The 12,256-nt window shown below is 37.9% G+C and overlaps 1 protein-coding gene across 16 annotated transcripts in view; it reads right to left on the bottom strand.

Annotated features, from left to right (window-relative positions):
• LOC138751496 (histone deacetylase 9-like) overlaps positions 1-12,256 on the bottom strand; it is an 851,890-nt gene that overhangs the window by 280,235 nt on the left and 559,399 nt on the right. For 15 of the 16 annotated variants that reach the window (XM_069913815.1, XM_069913825.1, XM_069913826.1 and 12 more), the window contains 2 exons: positions 11,886-11,989; positions 4,796-4,933 (listed from right to left, as the gene is read on the bottom strand). In XM_069913815.1, coding sequence (XP_069769916.1) covers positions 4,796-4,933; positions 11,886-11,989 — 242 coding nt within the window. The remainder of the gene's footprint in view (positions 1-4,795; positions 4,934-11,885; positions 11,990-12,256) is intronic. The other variant, XM_069913821.1, reaches the window with a different exon arrangement.

Raw genomic sequence — 12,256 nt, 5'->3', positions numbered from 1 at the left:
TTGGATGTTGTAGGAATGTTGTCTTATAAAGAGTTGAAAATAAGAAAACAGAAATGGAAAAGGAGGAAAGGTAATGATGGAAAAATGGAAAGAGAAGATAAACAAAATATAAAATGGCTACGCTGAACTATATGACTAAATATTAATGGAATACATAACCAAATTAAAAGGAAGAAACTACTAAATTTAAATGAATAAATGTATTCCATTAGAAAAAAATAACATATAGGTTAAGAAATAATATTGAAATATTCGAACAAGTATAGGAGCCTTACATTAAATACAATAGCGAAAACCTACCGGGGACAAACATTACCTAAGTTGATGGAAGGAGAAGGAAAGAAAAGAATGGACTCAGTAGAATTTCTGGTGTATTTTTGTTGAATGACAACATTGTCTGACTGGCTTAATGCAACCTAGATTGTATACCTAAAATGGATGAGGGGGGGGTGGGGGGGTGGCTTGGGAGGAGGGAGGGGGGGGGAGAAAAAGTCACTGTATATGTGTGAGAAATAGTGTATATCATGGCTAATGTGATTTATGGTGTGAAAAATAAAAAAATTTAAAAAAAAAGACAGAAGTTGATAAGGCTACGATGCGTGCCATGGATGAATCCATCCCATTCGAGGTGGAGAACTATGCATCTGAACTTGCCCTGCCTGCCACACTTAACCAGGCAGGAAGACCTGTAGTCTTATTTTTCTGCATCTTCCAGGGCCCTGAAATTCGACACTCCTCTGTCTAGAAAGCGGCCAAAGCCATTATCGAGGCAGAAGAGCACTGGAGGCACTATCTAGCTGGCAAACAATTTACGTTGCTGACTGACCAATGGCAGTGACTTTCATGTTCAACAACCAGCAGCAAGGTAAAATCAAAAACAACAAAATATTGAGGTAGAGAATTGAACTTTCCACCTACAATGACAATATCTTGTAACTGGCCCGGGAAACTTAATGAGCACTCAGATTCTCTGTTCTGCAGAACGTGTGCTAGCGCACAAACAAACCGATTGTAAATCTTCCATAGTGACCTCTGCCATCCTGGAGTCACCAGGTTCTTCCATTTTATCAAAGCCCACAATTTGCCTTATTCCATTGAGAAGATCAGGATGAGGACTAGAAACTTCCAGGTCTGTACGGAGTGTAAACCGTACTTCTATTGACCAGACAAAGCACAGATGACAAAGACCACCTGCCCCTTTGAGCAACTGAGCATCAATTTCATAGGACCCCTCCCTTACTCTGACCTCAACATGTACTTCCTCAACATCATAGACCAGTACTCACATTTTCTGTTCACCATCCCCTGTCTGGACATGACAGCTGCCACAGTCATCAAGGCCCTTCACTCTGTTTGGGTTTCCTTGCTATATCCATAACAATCTAGGTCTCTCCTTTATGAGTGATGTGCTGTGTCAGTAGCTTCTGGCCAGGGGCATTGCCATGAGCAGAACCACCAGCTACAACCCCCGAGGGAACAGGCAGGTGGAAAGTGAGAACATCACCATCTAGAAGGCCATCCTCCTCGCCCTGCAAGCTAGAGCCCTTCCAGTTTCTTGCTGGCAAGTTGTGCTCTCTGAAGCACTCCACTCCATCAGAACACACCTATGTACTGCCACCAATTCCACACCATATGAAATAATATTTTATTTCCCCAGGAAATCAGCAACAGGGACCACACTGATGGCCCGGCTGATGTCCCCAGGGCCAGTCCTACTCTGGAAGCACGTGAGGAGCCATAAGTCCTACCCACTGTTCCACACCAAACCCCAATATGCCAATGTAGTGTACCCTGATGGGCATGAGAACACAGTCTCGGCTAGGGACCTAGCGCCCTCATGGGTTCCAGAGACCATTACCAATCACCCCGCACCTCCCTCACCTATCGTCATCCTCGATGCACCAGGCCCATGGCATCTTACCCCAGCCCCAACACATGACATGCCAGACTCGTTATCACACATCCACCCAACCTATGCCAATGATGGCATACAGGGGCCCCAAACTGTCTAGGACCCCATCTCTCCCTGGCACTATGATGACAAAAATGGCAGTACGACTTAATTTATGATAATATTGGATGCACTTCATGCCCCAAACTCTTTTAAAAACCAAGAGTGAATGTGGTAAATAACTGTTTATCTATTTACCTGTCTGGGCACACCCATTCGCTGACTGTACCTGTAGCTCCTCCCACAGGCTCCTGAATAAAGGTGACCATTCCACAGCCCCCTCCCGCAGTTCAGGAAAGTCGACCAGCATGGTACATTTTATATTTGTATTTTGTCTGGAAGTGCTTGGGGACTTCTCAAGGTCCAATCTCCCTACAAGGCTGGATGAAATATCTGGTGCTGAGATAGTCTTATTGGCAGCAATGGAATGATTCCATCTCTATAATTCAGGAGAAAATTTATGATCACTTATATATGGATGGCAACTCTATTACTTCATTTCCACACTTAGTTCTGGGCTTCCACTATATTAGGACATTGGTCCTGGTGCTGACTCATTTGAGTAACAATGGGTCACTGCAATCAAGTAAAGGAATTAATGCCCATATTAAAACTACTGTATTCTACCTGTTCACTCTTATAGAATGTTAAAACATGTAATCTTCTAGTCCAGTGATGGGACTTATTGCATTAAATGTTGAAAATCTTCCTGGATTATGTTTTTGGGAGGCAAGGTCGTTTTTATGTTTTGGACCCCATATTTGTCATTTAAGAGTCTGTGGCCTTCTTCTAATTGGACATCCTGGGTCCCAAATAAGTGTTTAAACTTTCCTGACTAGATTCCAGAAACAAAGGGATCAGCTTACAATGAGAGATGAATTAAAAATGTGGACTCCATCTACATCTCCTGCTGCCTAGAAAAGATACCCAGCATACTGAAAGATTCATCACACCTCAGACACACTCACTTCTCCCTCCTCTCAAGGTGGAGAAGGCTTAAATATGTTAAAGAACACACCATTAGGCTTAAAGACAGTTTCTTCCCTGCAGCCATCAGGCTCCGGAATGAATCCCTCAATATGCTGCCTTGGTGCAAATTGATCTTAATTTTCATTTCATTCCAAGACTCTGTAAATTGTGCTGTATGGCTATATGAATGTTAGACATAACCTGCCAGCCTGTTTACAGAAGAGTCCTTCTTACTGAAATTGCCTTTTGGTGACAAACTATAAAGCTTAATACCATATGATTTGAAATTTAGAAGAATGGTTGGTCGGGGTTGGATCTAATACAAACTATAAAAATTACTAAAAGGAATAAATAAGAGAGAAGTTGTGAGGTTGTTTCCACTGACATTTAAGATCAGAACTAGGGGACATAGCATCAAGATTCATGGGAGTAGATTAAGATAGTACAAATTGCTTCTTCCAGAGAGCAACAAAGCTGTGAAATTCTCTGTCGAATGAAGCAGTAGAGGCTGCCTCATTAAATATATTTCAGAAATAGTTCAATTTTTTAATACTATGGGAATTAAGAGTTATGGGGAATGGGCAGGTAAATGGAGCTGAGTCTACGGCCAGATCAACCATGATCTTATTGAATGACAGATCAAAATCAACAGCCTTATGGTCTACTTCTGTTCATATTTCTTAAGTTCTTATGTTTTCATGAGGACTCCCAATATAGGCAGTCCCCACCTTGGCCTGGTCCTGGGTATGCTCTCTGCATATCACTGGCCTTGTTCTTGGCAGGCAAAGGAAACGGCAGAAACCCAAGAGCTGATGTGCCTTATTTGACCAGAATTTATTTGCATTCTGTCAAACACATACTGAGTTTGTGAAGTCAGCTGGCCAGGCAGAGTCCTTCACCTCTGGACAAATAAACAGACTTCAGATTGTCCGACAACTCTTCTGATGCAAAAATATTTATCTCATTGTTTGCTTTTCAATCCTATTAATAGTTTCATACATGAAATAACTAATGGATAAAATTAGTAATGAAATATGGCCACATTGTAAAATTGGCTGACAATTATCAATGGCTTGTTCTCTATATTATTATATTGTGTTGTGTGTCAGAATGAATTTGAAAAGATTTCTGAAATTATTACTTTTGCCCTAGATAAATGTATATAGTCTTCATATTACAACAGTTTTGTTTGTAATTTTTGGGATTAGTACATGGTACCAGGAAATTTGAATTGAATTATAAGAGAAACATAAATAGCCAAGGCAGAAACTGGACTGGAGAGAAAAAAAAATCACACAGCTGTCAGCTCCTGGCAAACATTTGCAAGATTCTCAGGCTGTGGTGAGTTGAATCACTTGTGGCCAATCTTTAGGCAGTCCCTAAACCACCACAGACTCTGGCCATTAGGATTCTGATACAATTTGCAAGGCTAGGAATATTACCTTCCATCTCTTTGCTATCATGGCACTGGTCTCAGTATAGGAACAAGCCCACCTCTTGACTCATCATACTTAGGAAAAAGATCTCCAAGTTTCCTTTTGATGTACAAGTCTGTGTCTCAAATAGTGATTTTGTCCCAGGACTTCAATTGTTTTCTTTAGTGAACTTAACATTATGCAAGAAAATAAATTATCCTCTTATGCCCTGTTTGTGAGAATCCAGCCTCCATTTAGTAATTCTTTCAACCAAGAGTCAGCTCTACCTACTGACATTGGCTCCATTACCTCTGTCACTTCACACTAGAATTTTTTTAAATGTATGGCAACAATATTACAATAGCTGATTGCATTATTGTGGGTTAGGAATCATTATTATGCCCTTCAACTAATATCACACGTCAGAGATTAAGTAACCTTTTCACTCATAATTACATACGTTGATCTGGGAGGATGCAGAAGATACAACAGTAGCTGGGAGACCCAGAGTAATATTGGGCAAAGATGGTGATGTGTAGAGATTTATTGCATTCACTGCTCCATCCCATTTCAGAATCCTGTGATGCGGTTGCAACTGCTGTTGAGAAGAACAACTGTAAGACTTGGCTCATCACAATGGTTAAATATGCTCAGTTTAACTCTTGGTTTAAGGCAATACAAAAGGATGCAGGAAAAATGGGAGCACAGTGAGTTGAGGGTGTCACATTGAACTGGATTACAGATGGTATTCAACCTGTTGCCAAGCATTTATTTTCTGAATGTTTTTTTTTAAAGGGCAGGTGCCATTTGCAGATAAAACATTCAAAGCAGGTACCAGCTCAGAACAGCTGAATATATTTACACATGATGAGTTTAATGAGGTCACAAAACAACTTGAGCTTCAAAATAGATATTGTGCATCACCTGTGTGCAACAGAGAAAAGTAAATCTAAGGGAAAATTAGACAGCTCTTCTAAAGATGCTTCAAGTTCCTTTCCAGCAAAGTTCTAAACAAAGGCAATGAGGCCTCACAATACATAGGTCTGGACATAGTCCAAAATGTTGCAAAAGTTTTAGGCATTATTGATGCATACCACAGTTTGCCTCATTGCTAAGTGTTATTGGCTCCTGATGTATAACTCTTAAAACAATGTCTTTAAATGATCATCTTCAGTGTAATAATAATTGGCAAATACACATTGTCACATATGCATAGGCTGTTTGGTTCCTATACAGACACTTATGAAGAATCTAATTCAGTAGGGGTACATGCAGATTTAACAAAGTTGCACTCCTGACATGCAAAGTAAAAGAGACTTTGTTCTGGTGTGCAGGGGGTACAATAATGATATCATATTGCATGCTACAGTTGCATTCCAGCTAGTCAGAAATTCCCTGTGGAACTCCAGAACAGCTGTACAAAGGCAAGGATAACCAGGCAAGACTAACTAAATGGAGGACGTGAGGATTTGCTATGGAATCAATTTTCTCTCTAATTTATTTGAAAAATAGATGGGGCCAGGAGAAATCTTGGCAGATATTCTGAGAAAAGAAGTACACAAACAAACAAATGAACAATAGTTGACCCTGAACATCAGATGCAGTTTCCCATTCCTTTCCAGGCATGTATTATTTTCTATACATATGGATTCTTTTTGTTCCTAGAGTATTATAACTTTTGTAATTATGCTTTTGTGTCAGTAAGTGTGGGTTCATTTCCTAATTACAGGTAGGACCTTACAAGAACTGACCATAAAACTTATAAAGGTTGTAAAGGCTATTATTAATTATTACTAGCACCAATAATGCCCTCAGAAGTCTTGCAATTCCTGATAGCTTTCAAATGTTCACAAATCACATGTAAAATCTAAATATGGCTCCCATCCTTAAAATGTCCAATACTAACCCTTTTAAAAACTGCATATGGGGGAAGCTGTGAGTGAATTATGTTAACATTTCTGTGATTGAAAAGATAATGCTGTAGAGACCATTCTTTCTCACTTAAAAGAATGATATCCTAAACCAGCATGGATTAAACAACTAGAACTGGCTGTCCATCTGCTTTGGTGTACTATAACTGCTGGTAAAGCTGATAATGGAAATGAAAATAAGCTTGTAAGGGGGAAAAAAAAGATAACTGTTGAATCATATAAATTTGCTGCTAGTGTTAGGTTTATCAAACAGCAGAATTCGGTCCTGAAGCAAGGTCATCAGCCTGAAACATTAAAGCAGTTTCGCTCTTCATAAATAATAACTGACCTGTAGAACATTCTCAAGCCTTTCTTTTTTAAATTATTGTAGAAAAATTCTGTGATTATCTGCAGCAGACTGATTGGCATAATTAAGAAATCCATTTCAAGTTCTGTAAGATACCATATCCTCTGGAGGGCATAGTGTTTAATTGAGGTAATTTAGGAAGAAACATTAATCACAGTAGGGTTACATCTGCTTAGATGTGTGTGACATTTATTCATTAAATGAACATATTCTTTTTTTTTGAGGCATCATCTGCCTCAGGATTATTTAGTGGAGTCACAATAATGTCACAACATTGGGATTTTATATCAGATCTGTTTTTCCTCAAATTCAGTCTTTCAGATCAATTATATTATTTGGCATCATTCATTTTGAGCCTATCCAGAGAATGTGCAGTGAGGTCTTGGGTTAAAAAGAAAACAATTTGCATTGCAGTTTACAAATTACATCACATCTCCTTATGCATTGTCTTCAGTGCCAAAGAGAATAACACTGTATAAACTTGGGTTGTAAACAGATTTTTTAGAAAAGCACTAAACCTTTAATTGGCAAGTGCGTGTGGTTAATCATGATAGCTGGGGACTTATTCCTGCACAGAATGGCAGAAACTGATGCTTACACCCATTGTTTCAAACCCCCAATGTGAATGGTTGATCTTCGGGCTCCTGGACCTATTAGACAGTTTTCTGAATCAGGCAACTAAAATATTTGAATTCAGTACAAGTTCTAATCCAACATGTAGACAAAGGAAATTTTGGTGTTTCTATTTGATTGAATAGATTGACCAACCCTCAGATAGCTGTTCAAACTGAAATAAGAATGGACATTTTAAATGACAAAGCTAATTTTTACCACTACATGAATAGCTAAAAACATGCAAGAAACCAATACTATGACACATTTTTGCTACAATAAAATTGACAAGGAAAATGGGCAGTCGTGGACAGAATTCAACATGTTCCAGATGTATGATTAAAATAAATTGAAATCTAGCAAGATAGATTTTTTCTTTTTTTTTGCAGAGCATTTAGCCATCATTTGAAATGATATGTCAAATTACTAAGAGCAAACAAATATAAATTTAAATACACACTGATATTCTTTGAGGCGACAACAGAAGGGACAGACAAAGTAGGGTCAGTTGATGTAATTTACTTAGATTTACAGAAGGCCTTTGACAAGGTGCAACCACATAAGGCGGATCAGCAAGATAAGAGCCCATAGCATGATAGGAAAGATTAGCATAGATAGAAGATTGGTAGCCTGGAAGGAAGCAGAGAGTAGGATAAAAAGGGCCTTTTGTGATTAGGTATCAGTGACAAGTGGTATTCCACAAGGCTCAGTTGTTGGGACCATTTCTTTTCACGTTAAGATTTAGATGATAGAATTAATGGCTTTATAGCCAAGTTTGCAGATGATTCCAAAAAAGGAGGAGGGGCAGATAGTGTTGAGGAAGCACAGAGTCTATGGAAGGACTTGTACAGGTTAGGAGAATGGGCATGAAAATGGCAGATGGAACATAGAGTACAGAAGTTTCTGACTTTTGTTGGAAGGAATAAGCAATAAGAAACAAGCAATAAGTTCAGAAATTAGAGGTGCAGAGGGAGTCGTAAATCTTTGTGCAAGATTCCTTGCAGGTTCATTTGTAGGTAGAGTTGGTAGAAAGGAAGGTACGCAATTCTAGTATTCATTTTGAGAGGGATAGAATATAAAAGCAGAGATGTAATATTAAGACTTAATAAGGCATTAGTCAGATCACACTTGGAATATTGTGAGCAGTTGGGGTTCCCTATCTACAGAAGAATGTGTTGGCATTAGACAGGAACCAAAGGAGGCTGACTGGAATGATCCCTGAAATGAACGTGTTGTCATACTAGGAGCATTTGATGGCTCTGCAACTACTCACTGGAGTTTTAAGTAATGAGGGGGGCACAATCTTATTGACAGCCATCAAACAGAAATGAGGAGGAATTTCTTTCACCCAGAGGGTGGTGACTCGATGGAATTTGTTGTCATGGATGGCTGCGGAGGTGTTATTAGATATATTTAAGACAGAGGTTGATAAGTCCTTGATTAGGAAGGGAATTAAGGGTTACGGGAGAGGGCAGGTTAATTGGTTTAAAAGGGATAGGAAATCAATCATGACAGACTCAGTGGGGTGAATGACTTAATTCTGCTCCTATCTTATTTTTCAAATATACCATTAAAAACCCCAAAACAATGCAAAACAAGGCATGATATTACAAAAATCTTATAGGTGAAACAAAATGGAAGAAATAATACTGATATGAATAACAAGATTCGAGGATGCTGGTTGAAAGAAGACTAGGAAACAATGTATACTCAATGTTTTGTGTGAATCTTTTCATGGGAACTATATTCTTAATTTTAACCTCTGGAGTCGCATTCAAAAGATAGCACATAACAAACATGTCAAATGCAACATTTGTCTGGGGTAAAATAAATGTTCCTTTAATTATATTACCCTCTTCAAGGACTGTTTCATGTCACTAAATATTTTTGGAGTTGCAGTGGTGTTTGGAGTAAAATGTTCCAGAATAATATTGATGGAAAGAAAGTAACTGTCAGGGTGCCTCCTGGTTCTGTAAGTGTTTTTTTTTCCTGTGAATCAAATACCATTGTTGATAGTTTATATTACCAGCTATGTTCAATATCTTGCATAGCCTTGTATTCCTATCGATTCCGGAACTCCCACCCAAACTGAAGGGATAATATTCTGAACTACAAGTGATGCCAGATTTATGCCACTCTTTGAACATTGCGTTGACAACAATATCAGCAATCTGTAATTATAATTGTTCAAACTTCTACTATATCTGATTGCAGTTACTCACAGTAGGAATTAATTCCAGCAAAACCTCTGTTTTTTTTTAAGTAGTAGCTGAAATTTTAGAGGCAAGTGTACAATAGTTGGCCTGGATTTTTTCCAATTATATCATTTTCTGACCCACATGTTCTGCTCTGCACTCAAAAACACAAGAGAAGGTTACACAATTTCCCTCTTATTTTCATGCTTCTTTGGGGCTCCCAGTTGTAACATGACTCTGACCACAGAGAAGAAACTGGGATGTAAAAGAACACCTAGTGTAACAGTGCGGCAACAATCATTGCTTACTTCCCAAACAAAAAAGCATCTGTGACTGAAGAAAGCAGCCACCTCCATGAGGGAAGCAGCATATGGGTCCCGGCCTGACAGAATTACAATAATTTGTCACCTCCGCTTTTGGGACCTTTCGGTTCTGAGATATCAATTATCCTGGACAAAAAATAACATTAAAAAGCAACCCACGAATACCATGCTGTTTCTCTTGCAAGTTTTTGCTGATTCTTAACATGAAGAATAACACTGAGTGTTTTTGCTCAAAGCAGAGCCTCCCACTGAGGCTTTATGGGGCCATTCTGACATGAAACGTTAGGTCACAGAGTTTGCACCCATAAACAGGTCACTGAAAACAAAGGTGTCATAATATTGATTGTCTGCTAATGCAGAAAGGGATAGAATTCATCTAATTCACAAAATACACTGCAGTTTGTAAATAATTAACCATCAAATGTATTTTAACCATTTTTAACATAATCTTTGCTGTTAGTAAGCTAACAATGTAATTACTTCAAAAGATGAGTCACAAAGACACCCATCAGGCTCATGGGATACTGTTGAGTGCAACATGACTCAATTAATGTGTGCTATTAGTTCTCTAACAGTTTTAGCTTTAGAACATTCTTTTACTTAAGTGCTACATAAATTTGTTGTACATTTTAAAATAGCCAGCACTTTTAATATGATCACACTCAACATGAATTTCATAATGATTAGAGTAGGTAATGGAGCTTATGACAGAAAATGTCTAATTTACATTGTTTCTATCCTTTATATCCTTGTCATGCTTTGATAAAATAATGCTACCACAGCCTAAACAATAAGACTTTAATATACTGTAATTTAAATATACATTTTCTGACAGCTATTTTTGAAAGTAATTTTCTACAAATTCTTATCACATACATAGACTAGTAGATGCAGACAATATTTAATTTAGCTGATGTGCAGCGGTGTTGTGATAAACCACTGTCTTGAAGTTCAAGCTTATTGACAAAATCACAGGGAACCTTGATTAAATTATTGTGTTAAACTTAACAATGTCAATTGATCATTGTATATTACACACAAAAGATGTTTTACTCCTACCTAAGAGGTTTAGTTTGTAACTTTTTTATGCTTTCCAGAAAGTATTTGCAATTCAGTTCCATGGTGGAGATAAGAGGGTGTTGGCCAAAAAGGAAGTGTAATGGAGGGTGATTCAGCGATAAAGCTTGAATATAGCATCATCTAAAGACCCCATGTGTGTCACAGGCGTTGTGGCTATGATTTGGTATAACATTGGAACTTATTTGCATTGCATTTCTTTATTGCTGAGGTCAGTGAGCTGTAGCTTTGGGTTTATCTGATGGGTTCTGCAAAAGGTCTTGGAAGTGCCTATAATATCATGGAAATATTTTAAAAAGGATCCACCAATCCATGTAGAGTACTTCCATGTTCTAGTTGCATGTTATATCACTGATAGCAGTAAACATCTATAGATCATCTTAAAACAATAAACAGAATACATTTTCAGAAATTAATTTATATTAAATATTCCCACCAACTCGAAAAATTGCTCAAAACAAAAATTCTCAAATTCTTCCAGTTAATCTTGGGAGAAATGAATGTTGATCTATTGCACCTTTGACTCTGAGGGAAATAACTGGGTCATTATGTTTCCTTTCTTCAAGCAAACTATCCCTGTTTGGATAACTAGACCTGGATAACTATATATTTTTTTCCATAAATGGCTCACTAGAATGATAAAAGTTTTTACTTGCTCCTCAGCAAAGAAATCATGCAGTAGCTGTCATTGAAATCCCATATTGGACCTAAATATAACACTATGGAGTATTCATCTGTAAATGGAATAGCAAAGACTGAGTGGGATTCAAACATCAAGTGGATGAGTCATTCACCGAACTTTGACAGCGCACCTGAAATCTCAGCTGTTTTCTATCAAGCTGCCTTTTCCAATGCTTTATTCTGTAAATTATTCCCTAAGAATTTTCTTCGGCAGATGTCAGTGCCAAAAATAATTTAAAAGAAAAGGAAAACATGAGGGTCAAGAGTGAGTGTGCAAGACAGAAGAGTTTGTGGTTTCAGGGTAGGTGCAATGGGACGTGAGTGTGAAAGCCAAAAAGCCAAAAGTTAGTACAATGGCCAGTCACGGAGAACACAAAAGTCTTACCTCAGCAGGTGAATTAGATAATCCATTCTCCACCGACATGCCACTACAATTATTGTTTGGAGAGCTAGGACCAGATCCTGGGGCACTGCTACACAATGAGGAATCTTTAGGAAGAAAAAAGAATAATCAAGTAAATAGCCACAGCAGCGACAAGGAAAATTATATCAGAAAAATAAAGACTTTGCTTTGGTTAAGTACAGCCTCTATTTTATGCAACGAGCAGAATCTGAACAATGTTTACATTTTCTGAATGCCTCTGTTTAATATTTCAAGTATTTTTGGACAGCTGTTATTTTTATCAAATCTAGTATATTTTTGACTCTTCAACAGCCTCCAAATTTTCTCATTTTTAAATGTGATTTTAATTTAAC

This window comes from Narcine bancroftii, chromosome 1 (genome assembly GCF_036971445.1).
Source record: "Narcine bancroftii isolate sNarBan1 chromosome 1, sNarBan1.hap1, whole genome shotgun sequence".
Classification (NCBI taxonomy): Eukaryota; Metazoa; Chordata; class Chondrichthyes; order Torpediniformes; family Narcinidae; genus Narcine; species Narcine bancroftii.
Note: the sequence above shows the minus strand (reverse complement) of the source record. Positions and strands in the feature narration are given on the sequence as shown.